The 16162-nt window shown below is 38.8% G+C and overlaps 1 protein-coding gene across 7 annotated transcripts in view; it reads left to right on the top strand.

The window, feature by feature from the left end:
- The window catches only part of LOC136873410 (mitochondrial transcription rescue factor 1), a 155657-nt gene that overhangs the window by 79852 nt on the left and 59643 nt on the right, over positions 1 to 16162 (top strand). For 4 of the 7 annotated variants that reach the window (XR_011017554.1, XM_067146699.2, XM_068225218.1 and 1 more), the window contains exon 4: positions 7951 to 8158. Coding sequence is in view for 5 of the 7 variants with exons in the window: in XM_067146699.2 (XP_067002800.2) it covers positions 7951 to 8145 (195 nt within the window). In the remaining 2 variants the exon portion in view is untranslated. The remainder of the gene's footprint in view (positions 1 to 7950; positions 8159 to 16162) is intronic. The other 3 variants (XR_011017555.1, XM_067146700.2, XM_068225220.1) reach the window with 1 other exon arrangement.

Here is a 16162-nt window from a genome sequence, read left to right as displayed (position 1 = left end):
AAAGTGAAGAAGTTATTGTCGATGATAAGTTTTAATATTGTGATAAAGTCTTGTATCTCTAGTTTGCTTAAGTGGCTTTTTTTGTTTAAATTGTTTATAATTATCGGAATTAATTTTGATACTTGTATGCTTGGGTACATGTTTACAATATTGAAAGAGTGGATGGAGTGATCCGGTTGCAAATTGAACTTGTTTAGTTTTTCTACTAGCTCAGATGTGTTTTTAATAGATTTTTTGGATAAGAATTGATAATTTTTTCTTAAGAAACATTGGATGAATTGTGATATTTTGTATAACGGGCTCGGTCTATAGTTGACAATTGGCCGGATAGGAATTCCGGTTTTGTGAATTTTGGGAAGAGCTTTAGCAGTGGGGAGTCCTTGGTTCATATGTATGAGTTTGGATTTTTCCTGTTTGGTAAATAAAAATGAAGTGTTTTTAAGAGTTTGTTTAAGTAGTTTTTGAATTTTTTGGGTGGGGTCTTTTTTGATTATGGAATACAAGAACTTACTGATTTCCATGATTATAATTTTTACAACACCCCATTTATACTTTATTCTTTGTTAAAAACCTCTTAGTATGTATATTCCTTGTATTATTAACTATTACCATAATAACATCTCATTTCACTTGTTATTCTTTAAAATAATATTTTCTTAGGATTTCGCCAAAAGTAATCTTTGCTCCAATACGGCTAATGATGACCCCTAGATGGGTCGAAACTAGTACCATGTAATTTATAATTTTGTGAATATATTTTAGTATTGAAAAGGTGGAAACGTTTACATTGTTATTATTATTACTTATATATTACAATAAGGTATGCTCGCATTAAGACCAGGCTCTTTACGTCCCCATGGCACCACTGAGAGGGAGGACCACCGCATTCGGCGTATATCTGTGGCGCAGCAGACTGCGTCTGCAGCAGCAATTCAAGTGGCAGTTGGTGCCACAGTGACGCAACGAACTGTTCAAAATCAGTTACTTGAAGGACAGCTCCGAGCCAGATGCCCTGCGGCGTCCATTCCACTTACGCCAAATGACCGCCCTCTGCGACTTCAGTGGTGTCAAGCGAGAGCTCATTGGAGGATGGAGTGGAGGTCCGTTGTGTTGTCCGATGAAAGCCGGTTCTGCCTTGGTGCCAGTGATGGCCGTGTGTTGGTTAGAAGTAGGCCAGGTGAGCGCCTGTATTCCACCTGTCTGCAGCATTGACACACTGGACCTACACCACGAGTTCTGGTCTGGGGACCAATTTCCTATGACGGTGCAAGCATTTTCATGGTTATCCCACGCACCCTGACTGAAGATGTGTACGTCCATCTGGTGATTCGACCTGTTGTGCTGCCATTCAGGAACAGCATTCCCGGGGGGTGTTTTCCAACAGGATAATGCACGCCCCCATGGCGCTGTTGTAACACAACTTGCTCTACAGAATGCTGATATGTTGCCTTGGCCTGCTCGATCTCCCGATCTCTCCCCAATCGAGCACATATGGGACATCATTGGACGACAACTCCAGCGTCATCCAAAACCGGCATTAACCGCCCCTGTACTGACCAACCAAGTGCAGCAGACATGGAACTCCACCCCACAAGCTGACATCCAGCACCTGTATGACACAATGCATGCACGTTTTTATGCCTCCATTCAACAGTCAGACGATTACACCAGTTTTTAATGGACCAGCATGGCACATTTGCAATGGCTTCTTTTTTTTTTTTGCTAGGGGCTTTACGTCGCACCGACACAGATAGGTCTTATGGCGACGATGGGATAGGAAAGGCCTAGGAGTTGGAAGGAAGCGGCCGTGGCCTTAATTAAGGTACAGCTCCAGCATTTGCCTGGTGTGAAAATGGGAAACCACGGAAAACCATTTTCAGGGCTGCCGATAGTGGGATTCGAACCTACTATCTCCCGGATGCAAGCTCACAGCCGCGCGCCTCTACACGCACGGCCAACTCGCCCAGTGCAATGGCTTTTGTCGGGTGGATATTAACCTGTAGTCTTGTACCCTTAATCAAATATTAGCTCAACAAATATATTGCCAAAATGTATATATTCTTCCTTATTTCACAGTGTTTGATATTTTGTTCTGCCAGTGTATGTAACGGTTTTGCAATTGAAGAGTCCACTGCAAAAATGATGGATGTCACTTTTTCATCGAAAATGAGCTGAGGGTGCCATTATATTCTTTATATGGCATAGAATATGGGGTTAAAAGGCAAAGTTAAAACCGCGAATAGTGCATGAGATATGAGGAAAAGAAAATTTGGTATACACTGCAAGAATGCTGGATGTCATTAGTATACAATGCAAGAATGATGGTAATCATTTTGTTCCCATGATTCATTGTGTTTTTTCCAGTGTTGTTATTGATAATGAAGTCATTTGGTTTGTGACGCATTCTTCTGCATACTGGACATTTCATGTGTTTTGCTTATTATTTTGTTAAGTGCAAAATGTAATATTACCATGAGTGATAATCCTGAAACTGATCCTGTTGTGGTGTATGAGACAAAGAGTGAAAACAACACAAAGAAGAGGTTAAAGCATTGCAGAATGACTGATGTTATGAAGAAGATCAGGTTATGTTCACATGAATCTGGGCCTGACTGTGAATGTAGAAGACTTAAGTGCTTTAAAACCGTATCTGAAGTGGAAAGAAAACGTATAATTAAAGAGTTTAATGAAATGGCATCCTATGATGAACAAAATGTCTATCTTTTTGGACTAATAACATTTCAGCCAGTTAAGAATCTCAGGCCCAGGAAAGACGAAAATGATGTGAAATTTCATTATTTGTCGTATTCTTACAAGGTAAGAGCAGCTCCTGTAAATAGTGATACTTCTGCTGTTGTTGATGTTCCCGTCTGTACAAAGGCATTTATTGCAATACATGGTATAACTGGTAGGAGATTACAAACTTTGCTGCAATCATTCAAATGTCATGCTCAGGAACCAAAGGATAAGTGTGGTAAATATATACACGAACACAATAAGAAATCTGCACATGTTGTACAATCTGTAGAAGATCATATCGTATTTTTCAAGGGACAGCCTAGTCACTATAGCAAGGATAAAACTAACAAAATTTACCTTCCAGAAGATTTGAACATACATAAGATGTATGAAATGTACAAAGACAAAAATTTACCTGAAGTATCTTAAGAATTTTATAGGAAGATATTTAATGAGAAATTTAATATATCATTTGGATACCCTCGTAGTGATACCTGTAGCACTTGTGACAAATATCTGGCTGATAAAAAGGCAGTAGAAGAAAGGTTATTGATGAGTTCTTTGAATCCTGAAGAAAAGGCTGATTTGGAATCACAACTACGAAAGCTCGAAATAGATCAGAATGTTCACAAACTAACAGCTAACACATTCTATGCAAGGAAAAGATGCGAGAAAATCAAGCTTGAATAAGGAAGATTATGAGTCAATCACGATGGATTTTCAGAAAAACCTACACATGCCAAATTTCTCTACTAATGGTGTTTATTACAGGAGACAGTTGTCATTGTATCCCTTCAACATCCATTTTTTATCAACATCATAATCGTTTTTCTACTGCTACCCAGAGACTGTAGGAGGGAAAGGTTCTGATGAGGTTGTGTCAATGCTCCATAACTTCATTTTTACAAAACTTGATACTAAGGTTAAACACCTGGAAACTGTTTGTGACTCATACGGGGGGCAGAATAAGAACTACACAGTGTTCAGGATTTTACATTATGTAGTAATCAGTTGCAAAAAGACTGGAAACAATCAAAGTCACTTTCCCAATACGGGGACATTCTTACCTCGAATGTGATCGTAACATGGCCCTAATAAACCCAAAATCATACGCAGAACTGCCAGAAGACTGGATTCACATGTTTCAATCTACCTGAGTGAAACCATCGCCTTTTCAAGTTATCGACGTAGACCAGGCACTCCTGCGAAACTGGACCTCTTTTCTGCAGCTTATGCTCAAAAAGAAATGTCCCTTTCCCTCAAGACCTGTCCGCACAGATACTGTTTGAGCAGGTCACACTCGCCTAGTACGGCACAGATCTACCTTCAACGGTGCCTGGGAATCAAGTGTCGTAAGGTCTGTCCATCCCACAAGGACCCAAGAAGTTGCAGCAGGCGAATTTCTCCTTCCAGGTCTCCTTTATAAAGAACAGCGACCAGCAACCAATTTCTCAGGAGAAATACAGAGACCTGTTACATTTAGCTCAATTCTGTGGTCCAAAAGCCAGAGATTTCTTCATCTCACTGCCACATAACCGAGTTCAAAAATACTTTATACCATGTGTTTATTTTATTATCATTGTCCAAGAATAGAACATAGCCTTATAAAAGCTAATTCATTTATTGTAAACTTAACAACTAATTTAACACCATTAATATACTTGCAAAAATGTGATAAGTGTGACGAATGGACATACTTACTTCTTCAATGAGATGTGACATCAGCGTTTTTGTGCTTTTCATTCTGTACTTATACTAAAAATATCACTCTAGGTAAGGTTCATTTTTACTGGATTCATTGTGTACCCTGTTAATATACTCAGTATTAGTTTATGAATGAGATGGGTTTGATAGTTAACCATTAAAATACCTATGACTGGAATTATGAGTCTGCTTTTATATTTTCATTTTCTGGGAAATGACATCCAAATGACATCCATCATTTTTGCAGTGGACTCTTCAATTTTAAATTGTAAATAAATGTATTTGTATTAATTAAGTGGACAACATAACCACTGGTGATATACCAGCTACGAAGCTTTTAGCATTGCCTGCACTTCTAGTTACTTGCACGTCATGAATATCGCAGCACACAAAAATCGGTCTGAGAGTCTGGAGTGAGATCATTGCTCTTCACTTGGATATACACTTAAGGTCTGTATTCCCTGTTTATGGTCGCCGAACGAAGGTAGTCTTGCTCCGCCAGTGAGCGAGACCTGTCCTACCGCTTGGTGCTCGACAGTCTGAACGAATGCACCTCATTCGGTCTGACTGAGTCACACTTTCAGTCACTACAACATTCATTGCGAATGAAAGCAAAACGTGAAAGGGAACAATATGGATGACTAAATTAACCCTCGTAGAGCCAGAGTCACTGTGAGTGATCCTTAAAAAAATGAACGAAACTTGCTTGTGTCACTATGAGATGCTTGGTTTCTTTATTGTTTGATAGGCTTCTACAAATATGAACAGGACAAACTGGAGGAGACTCATACACAACTGCATCCGGCTTGCTGGAGCGAAGAAATGTTGAGGATGAGGATGACGATGAAGCCCCTAGACCGAAAATGGCACATAATCTTGGCACAACCATTACAGAGAGTTAAAGCTACTATGCTCTGACAACATTCCCTTGTTTTCTGTCTATCGATAATCAAATTTCCTTGACTTGTTTACGCATGACTCATAAGTGCATGGCGTCGAAGTGTAAGAAGAGTTGTGTAAGAGAGGAGGAATTTAAAGAATTATGAGTCCAGGAAATGTTGTGGAGCCTGTGCAGGACTACTGTCCTGGTCAACATTCCTTTCTTTAGTATCAACATCAACACTATCACTTGCTTGGTTATGTACAGTCACATTACACACAGGTAATTCATTGTCTGAGGCGAAATCGGCACTTGATTCATCACCAAGATCGGAATCACAGTCCACGAAGTCCGAGAGGTCACCACTTGACTCGCCCATCATTAGCTATGCGGCTGTTTATTTTCACTGTCATCATTTAATTGTGTTTACTTGTGTGATTGCCATTGTTCGTGCATTTTTCAATATGCTAGATTTTAGAAGTTTGGATTTTTGACACTCCACCAGATATTTTTGTAACAAACAAAATGCATGTGTGCCCTTCAGTGTTCGTTTTTACACCATTTGTAAGCGTGCGGCAACAGGTATGACCAAATTTTCCATTTTTTATTTCCTTAATAAATTATTTTAATGAATTAATTAATAATGTGAGGAATAAATTTCATCATGATCTGAAAGTTATCCTGAATCTAGATTACTATGTTTTGCACCTCCTGATTAAGTTTTGCTTTCACATCTTAAAAAACAGACGAGTTACATTCTTTTTTACGAAAGCCTACATTTTCCATTAAAACAGCCTGGCACTTTTAGACCTTTATATTTTCACCTGGCACTAAAAGGGTTGAAAAAAGGATGAAGAGCAAAGTGTGGGAATATTTCTTATTGAGAATGGTCAACATGCAGGATATGTGCCATGCAAATATTGTGCTTCCTTACTGATATTTACGTATACCTACTACCTCACATATGAAAGCACACACGTGTAAAGTGTGGCTGAATACAGTGCGTCTGTCAAGTACAGTATCATATGATATCAAAACATTACACAGAAGTGCGTTAATATGTGTGCAACAGATCTCCATCCCTTTATGGTTGTTTTAGGATTAAGTTCCTAGATCTATATCAAAAACGAGTGAATGTTGGTGCTGGCTATAGATGAATAAATGTTGCTGATTTTCTTACTACAACAATTTATTTATTAAAAAATCACCTGTCTGATGACGATCCCCTTGCATAGTGAAGAAATAACAGCACAGAATATCCAGTACTTGCTCTGCTAGCGAAGAAAATATTGCCGATTCCAGCCTCCAATTTGGCAAGTGAAAGAAATTTCTGTTCAGCTGGGACCTTAATTAGTGACGAAATGAACTTGCTTAACCAAGGTGTGGTAAATGATACTCTCTTGATTCATTCTGTACTAAAACAGAGAACACAGTAATGATGAATGATTGTGATGATGTGAAGGACAGTACAAGTTAATGTTCCGCGTCTACTAATATAACAAGTTGATCTCACGGTGTGTATAGTAAGTTTGTAATGACATTACTTCAATGCATATTTCATTAACATATTTGCATGCTGTCCAACATTGTATAGTTATCCACCCTCCTTTCCTTGCTCCTTTAAAGTTTGTTCGTCGAAACTTCGTCGATACTGTCCATAAGCGCATCAGCCGCCTTACCTCAGACTACATGCTCAAGGTCAACTGTATGAAGTTCGAATGAGTGCAAACGAACAAACTGGGTTGTTTGCAGACCTCTAATTACACAGATGAGCCATTGCATTATGACCACCCCGACCTGGGAACATTTGACATGCCTGGAAAGAGGAGAGCAATACGTGTCATGCTGGTAGCATGATATATATTTTAGGGCAGGCCTATAGTCTCTGGTATCAGAATGGGAAAAGCAGATACAGGACAAATTTTGAAGGCTTGGTGCCGTAATACCGTCATCACTGAAATTGCACAGTTTGTGGGCTGCTTTCATACTGCTGTTGTAAGCACGTAAGTGGTTCAATGATGGGTAAACGACGACACTTTGTCTAGCGATGTGTCAACAGTGGCTCATTGATGATGTCAAAGGCCAATGGAGGTTGTCACACATGGTTTGGAGTTGTTGGAGCATCCTGAGTACAGTCCCGATCTCTCCCCATTGGATTACCATCTGTTTGGTCCACTTAAAAATGCCCTAAGAGCCTGATTGAGTTCCGATCAACACGTGAAGGAACCAAACATTTTTTTTGTCGAGGGTATCAGAAAACTTCTGAAACGGTGGACCAACTGCATTGAAAAGCAGGGTGACTATGTAGAGAAATGATATCAATAAAAAGTGTGCACGCATTTTCTAATGAATTATAAAAATTGATTGCAGACACTTATTGACTTGCCCTCGTACTTCAGAAATAAAATTGGTAGAAATTGACTGAGATTATAAAAGTTAGACATTTCACTATATTTTCCCCTTTAAAGACTTATTTGAGAGAGAGAAAGTTCTTTGCTCTTATTCATGTAAATTTAAATTCCATCAGTTGCATTTTGTTCAAGTCTTTTGAACCTTCTGATGAGATTTTATATTTGACTGAAAGGCACTGTTTTTCTTAAGAAACCAGATTTTTTTTTTCTTTCCAGATAACTGATGGGGATGAAGTAGATGTCATTCGTGGGTATAGTCCCATGAACCCAAACTTCCTTGTGGTGTCTCGCATTGAAGTTCTATCTATCAAGGCGAAGGAAGAGACTTTCTCTGTGAAGATGAGGCGTTCAAAATCTCTTGTCATAGAAAATTACAGTGATCCTTGGAAGCAGAGCCAGTCTCAAGAATAGCTACCACAAGGTGGTATGTAGTTATTTAAAACTACCTCTTAACACATTCTGAATCAAGCCTGTATTTTTTATGTGTCCCCAGAAACCAAACAATCCTAGTGATTTCTAAAAGTTCCTTCTCTATACCAGTACTTCTTGGTGGATCTTAACTTGTGATACACCACCTGAAATATATAGTCTTCTATGATCTATCTATCTATCTATCTATCTACAGCTACAAACCCTATAATAAGGAACCCAAGTGATAAATACATGAATAGTATACCAAACTATACTATAATAATACTAAAGTTAAGACATTCTATAAATATAATTTCCAAACATCAATTAAAGTTACTGTAGCAGTAGAACATGTACATCATCATAATAATAATAAGGAAATAATGAAAATAGAATTACACTGAATTAAAATAAAATTAACGCCATGTTCGAGTTGCGATAACTTATAAGTACAGGTCTACAAAACTACAACTACGGAAGGATGTGAGAACGTGGAAGGAACCCTAACAAGGTCATGGGAACATAAGGCATTGTGGGGAAAGAGAGGCACACAGCAAACACTCTTGAAATAATCTAGTGACAAATAAGGTACAACCACAAATAGAAAAATAAAGGACAACAAATAACGTAGAAAATAAAACTTAAGAACACTGAACTGAAAAACATACTGACGTACAGTTAAATACTCAAGCTCTTCAGATAGGATGTACAAAACTTTAACAGAGAAGTTGAGGCAGGATGAGGCGAACTCAAAGACAGTTAAATTTATGTTGATTATATTTACATAGGTTACATGTGAGGCGAATGGAGGATGATAGGGTACCTAGGAGAATAATGGACTCTGTTATGGAGGGTAAGAGAAGTAGAGGTAAACCAAGACGATGATGGTTAGACTCAGTTTCTAACGATTTAAGGATAAGAGGTATAGAACTAAATGAGGCCATAGCACTAGTTGCAAATAGAGAATTGTGGCAACATTTAGTAAATTCACAGAGGCTTGCAGACTGAACGCTGAAAGGCATAACAGTCTTTAATGATAATGTATGTACCGAGCTCGATAGCTGCAGTCGCTTAAGTGCGGCCAGTATCCAGTATTCGGGAGATAGTAGGTTCGAACCCCACTGTCGGCAGCCCTGAAAATTGTTTTCTGTGGTTTCCCATTTTCACACCAGGCAAATGCTGGGGCTGTACCTTAATTAAGGCCACGGCCGCTTCCTTCCAACTCCTAGCCGTTTCCTATCCCATCATCGCAATAAGACCTATCTGTGTTGGTGCGACGTAAAGCAACTAGCAAAAAAAAAAAAAAAAAATGTATGTATGTATGTATTTACAAATTTCAGAACAAAAAAAGAGAATCATGTCCGAAAACAAGATGCTATGACTGTTTGTTGAGGCACAGACATTCAGAAAACCCTAAGTTGGTGATTGTGGAAGTCTAGGGTGGAAACTCCGATATGCAAAACGAACTTACATTATCACAGAAAGTTACATTAAATGAGAAAAGGGCTGAAACACGAAAAAAAGGAAATTAACTCAAACTTAAGAATTTAGTGGTTATCGTGAGAGTCCGGGGACCCCCACACGGGGTAGACCCCGAGCGCATGCACTCTTCAGGTCGGTCCGATGGAAAAGACCCAGAACACACGCATTGCATACATGAAGCCAGCGAGGCCAGAAATCGTCCAATCACGAAATAACCAATGGGGACACAGAAATTTGTATGTAATATTCTGTGTAATATATTCTGTGGTAATATACTGGCCAATAAGAAACTTTGTTATTTTGGCCTATCACAAAGCTTTTCTAGTAACTTCTTGATGATGACACAGGAACATCTCGCAATTCCTTACCAAAGCCACACGTGGCACTATAGTATGATTCACAAGTTTGACATGAAATTTAACATTTCTTCATAGGTCAAAAATATTACCTCAATCAAGATTCTTCCAACAATAAAGTCGGTGTCCATATCCTTGAATGACATTTTTTTAATACAATACCTTAAGAAAATAAATTTCAAAACTTCTTCTCAATTGTTCATCAAGTTTTTGTTTCTTTACTTTTTCAAATTTAAAAAAATACATAAGGATTTTGCTTGCTTCCCCATTATCTGTTCAAACACCTGTGAACCACTTCCCCTTTAACTACGAGCTATGCTTGCAAATTAAACCCTCAATTAACAAGCTAGTTGGAGGATTTATTTTTCACACACCTTGCTGGTTGAAAAGTTACCAATTGACCAGTGGTAATGTTGTATGATGTTGCTGTTGGCACGGCCATTGTCAACAACCACATACTCATTCAGTCCAACCATGGTCAGCCTCGAATTTTCACTTAAGCTCACCCATACAGCAAAATGTCTGGAAACAGGCGACTCCACTCCAGTCAAGTCAGGCGCAGCACAGGGTAACTCCCACAAACAGGAACTCAAGCCACAGGCCACTCGAGCCCAGCATCGGATGTTAGCTGTTGTGAGAATCAGTGTGCCCTCCAACTGGCACTAGAGACACAGGATGGACCCAGTATCGCAGCCACTGGAACAGAAATCGATCCGCAGCAGAACAGGGGATATGTGAAGCAAGGCCATAGCCCTTACAAGATCTTGACGAAAGAAGGACTAAAATGAGGAGTTTTAAGGGTGATATTTTTGTGCTCTTTACTTAATTAAATACACTTTGAGGCATCTAACTGGTGACTCCACAAAATTCCTTAGGGAGATCTCCTCCCATGCTATGACTTAGGGATTCCCCAACCCACAGGCCTATTTCAAAATTTCAAAATGAAGAAAGATTAAAAAAATAAAATTTACTGGAGTTTACCCTGACCCACAAATTTACAGAAAGAAACCAAGATTTTACACAAGCAAAAACTTAATAAAAGAAATTTACCAGGAAAATTTAAAACATATGTTACTGAGGATACAGCACGACACATTACAATTCACCCAATCCCATTATACACCATTCACAATCAACCTTTTCAAACACTAAAGGTATGACAGGTCAGCATAAAAGAGAAAACATCCTCCAAGTAATAAATCACCCCAACTAGACCTTCATTGACTGAAGTACTACACATATACAACCTTACCATTAGGGCACATAACGTACTACCCATATCCTCACCTAAAATTTACTTCAAATTAATTTACCATGTGCATTCTTAATTACCCAACATTAAAAAAAAAGAAAAATAGGAGGTTAAATTTAGAACGTTACAAGAAAATTCAAAACAGGAAGATAGTTACATTAATTACATTAGCTTGCAATGTTACTCACATTAATTCTATGAAATGGGTTTAGTAAGTCACTATCCTTTTACCATGCCATGTACACATTACTTTAAAATTTTAACACTGATAAAACTCACATTACAGTATATATTATGTGTCACACCAGTCAAATTAAAATGCATTAAGGCCAATCAAATGAAAAATGAAAACAGTTCAAGAGTGCACATACAGAAATCCAACTCACTGATATAAGAAATAAAAAGGCACAAACAACACCTTCATACCAGGAAATATTAAATTACAGCATGACAGACCAGAATCACCAGGTCTATCTGTCCTCTGACACACGACAATACAAGAACACACACGAAACACCAGGGTGATGACCCCTAAATCAAGCAGTACCAGCCAAGGAAAAAGGCACAACATGACCTCAATACTATTGATTCCATCACACGACAGTACAAGAACACAATACACACTAACACACCAGTGCGATGACCCCTAAATCAAGCAGTATCAGCAAAAGAAAAAGGGCAAAACAAGACCTCAGTACTCTTGATTCCATCACACGACAATGAGACTATATAAGAACCAGTATCGTACTCCCAGGAGAGGAACGGCCTCTCAGCACCTAAAGTCCTAAGTCTCAGTACATACAAATGCCTCCCAAGGCACCCAAGACAAATACAAATGACATCCAATATTTTCAAGTATTTACAAATATGGGTGGACAGATACGACAAGGCTCATTACAGAATTTTGAAAATTTTACTTAGTCTACAGGACCCCATAATCGAGCAACCAGGTAAATGAATTTAGAAGACACAAAAATAGAAACGAACGTAAATACACACCAAGATAATCAAATAAAACAAGAATAATAAAAGAGAATTAATTGAAGAACTTTTACTAAATCGTAACACCTACAAAATTTCACTACAAATTTTAATGATGATGATGATGATTATTTTAGAATGATTCACAAGTTTAACATCATATCCTTGAATGAAAATTTTTTTATACAACAACTTAAGAAAATATATTTCAAAACTTCTTCTCAATTGTTCATCAAGTTGTTTGTTTCTTCACTTTTGCAAATTAAAAAAAAAAATACATAAGGATTTTGCTTGCTTCCCCATTGTCTGTCCAAACACCTGTGACAGTTACGAAAAGAACTAGGACACTATTGAAATGAAATGGCATATGGCTTTTAGTGCCAGGAGTGTCCGAGGACATGTTCGGCTTGCCAGGTTCAGGTCTTTTGATTTGAGGCCCGTAGGTGGCCTGCGCATCGTGATGAGGATGAAATGATGATTAATTAATTAATTTCGTGTGGCTATTTCTAACCAAGTGCAGCCCTTGTAAGGCAGACCCTCTGATGAGGGTGAGCGGCATCTGCCATGTGTAGAGGAATGCGTGTTATTGTGATGGAGGATAGTGTTATGTGTGGTGTGTGAGTTGCAGGGATTTTGGGGACAGCACAAACACCCAGCCCCCGAGCCACTGGAGTTAACCAATGAAGGTTAAAATCCCCGACCCGGCAGGGAATCAAACCCGGGTCCCTCTGAACCGAAGGCCAGTATGCTGACCATTCAGCCAACGAGTCGGATGAAATGATGATGAAGATGACACATACACCCAGCCCCCGTGCCAGCGGAATTAACCAATGATGGTGAAAATTCCCGACCCTGCCGAGAATCAAACGCGGGACCCCTGTGACCAAAGGCCAGCACGCTAACCATTTAGCCATGGAGCCAGAGAGGACACTATTATCAAATACAGACGTGAAGTTTGATATACCGTACATCGTGAGGTACTGGTATATATATTCAGTGCTATACAGACAATTCAGTTAACTATTGGAATTAGGCTTCATGTTCGTGGATATTGCGAATAATAAGTTTAAGGAAGGAAGAAGGTTGTCGAAATGCATGGAGTACACCATTAATATCTAAATATTAAACAATTAATTTTCAGTCTTCGAAATTCAAGTATTGTTTTCACACAAAGGTCTTGCAAAGATAAATAAAATATGTTAATGTGCTGTAAAATACATCTAAATTTAAAGTAAATTAAGTATATTTCATTTTCTACATTCAGATATTTCGAATAGTTCACAAGTATTATAATGTTTGTCATGTAAACTTAAAAAAAAAAGTAATGTTATCCTATTTTTGTTACTCTGTTAACGTTGAATACAGATTTTGAAAATTATACAGGATGTATAGTTACGAGGCATGTTTTTTTTAAGTAAGTACCGTTTTGATATTCCGCCGATGCGCGCTGCGGTCAGCATTCCGTGCATGTGCGCTGTGTACCTGAATCTATTGGCAAGTCTGAGATGCCATTACGGCAATAGTCGCCCTTGTGTACGTTTGTTGGCAAGCATTTGAAATGGCTCGCCGATCGAGACTCCCACCGACTGTGAAGTCCAGTCTGTTATTCGTTTTCTGAGTGCAAATGGTTTGAAAGCTTCTCTCACTGCTCGGTCAACTGCCTGAACCAAATCTTCACTAATGACTGAAGGTCGCCCACTCCGTTCTTCATAATGCACATCTTTGCGGCCACCTTTAAATGCTCGAACCCATTTCCTAACCATTCCATCGCTCATAATGTTTGGTCCGTAAACTACACAGATCTCACAATGAATATCGATAGCTATCAAACCTTTTGCACTCAGGAAACGAATAACAGACCGGACTTCACAGTCGGTGGGAGTCTTGATCTGCGAAACATTTCAGATGCTTGCCAACAAACGTACACAAGGGCGACTATTGCCGTAAGCGTCTCAGCCTTGCCAATAGTTGCAGGTACAAAGCACGCATGCACGGAATGCCGACCGCAGCACTGCATCGGCGGAATATCAAAACGGTACTCGTATTACCTAATTCACTCATCCTAGGGAATAACAAGTTAAGTCAAAAAATAGCTGCCTCTGTGGATCAGCGGTAGAGTGTCGGCCTCCGGATCCCAAGATAGCGGGTTCAAACCCGGCAGAGGTAGTCGGATTTTTGAAGGGCGGAAAAAAGTCCATTCGACACTCCATGTCGTACGATGTCGGCATGTAAAAGATCTCTGGTGACACATTTGGTGTTTACCCGACAAAATTCATTAAATCTCAGCCATAGACGCCCAAGAGAGTTTCGGTTTACTCGGTCTGCCATCTAGTGGGGACCTAGAGTAAAACGGAACGTCGAAATTGACAAGCAGACAGCCAGATGGCGACAAATTGAAATGTCTGCACACGGTAGCTGAGGCCATACGATTATTATTATTATTATTATTATTATTATTATTATTATTATTATTATTATTAGTCAAAAAATTAAAGTTCACAGGGAAAGCATTTTTTGATTTTAAATAATTCAAATTCACCAGTTCATCAAATGTTGTCAAGCCATTCTATGTCATATGAAACACCTTTTTAAATAGTGGTTTTGGTTTGGATTTTGTTTAATTAAAAAAAATTAATGAATTATCTGCTTTGGATCAGTAAAAACCAAAGCCTGTAAGTCACATTTGTGTATTGTTAGGTGGTAGGATATAATAGTTCTCTTTAACAGAAGCAGCTGTGTAAATTCACTGCCAGAAATTCATTTACAAGATGATTATGTCCACGTCCACAATAACAACCGAGAATGAATTACACATAAGACAGACTGACTTTTTCTGGTTGAAACCACTTTTATTAACAATATTTTTTTTAATTTACTTATGTAAATTACAAGAAAATACATATATAAATGTACTATACATACATACATATATCATCATTATAGACTGTTATGCCTTTCAGCGTTCAGTCTGCAAGCCTCTGTGAATTTACTAAACGTCGCCACAATCCTCTATTTGCAACTAGTGCTGTGGCCTCATTTAGTTCTATACCTCTTATCTTTAAATCGTTAGAGACTGAGTCTAACCATTGTCGTCTTGGTCTACCTCTACTTCTCTTACCCTCCATAACAGAGTCCATTATTCTCCTAGATAACCTATCCTCCATTTGCCTCACATGACCCCAGCACCAAAGCCGGTTTATGCGTACAGCTTCATCCATCGAGTTCATTCCTAAATTAGCCTTTATCTCTTCATTCCGAGTACCCTCCTGCCATTATTCCCACCTGTTTGTACCAGCAATCATTCTCGCTACTTTCATGTCACTTCTAACTTATGAATAAGATATCGTGAGTCCACCCAGCTTTCGCTCCCATAAAGCAAAGTTGGTCTGGATACAGACCGATGGATGTAAAGATAGTTTCATCTGGGAGCTGACTTCCTTCTTACAGAATACTGTTGATCGCAACTGCGAGCTCACTGCATTAGCTTTACTACAACTTGATTCAATCTCACTTACTATATTACCATCCTTGGAGAACACACAACCTAAATACTTGAAATTATCTACCTGTTCTAGCTTTGTATCACCAATCTGACATTCACTTCTGTTGAATTTTTTACCTACTGACATCAATTTAATCGATGTAGATGTTGATTCCGATAGGGAATTGGAAATAATTGTTCCGAATGAGTAAATTTATAATACCAATATAAATGGTCCGTTATTGGACATTATAAATTTTCCCGCTAACTCATTCCTGGTTGCCAGCGTTTCGCCCCCGTATGCTAGGCTGGGCTCATCAGTTGGTAACTAGCACACCTACCAAGACGCTGGATAGTGCATACCGTGGAGGCCACTGCGTAGGCTAATTGTAGCCACCGGCAGTGCCAATGCACTATGAAAGACATTGTCTCATTATCAAAAATTGATGCCTGCTTGGCCATCAG

The sequence above is a fragment of the Anabrus simplex genome, chromosome 1 (assembly GCF_040414725.1).
Source record: "Anabrus simplex isolate iqAnaSimp1 chromosome 1, ASM4041472v1, whole genome shotgun sequence".
NCBI classification, from domain to species: domain Eukaryota; kingdom Metazoa; phylum Arthropoda; class Insecta; order Orthoptera; family Tettigoniidae; genus Anabrus; species Anabrus simplex.
Note: the sequence above shows the minus strand (reverse complement) of the source record. Positions and strands in the feature narration are given on the sequence as shown.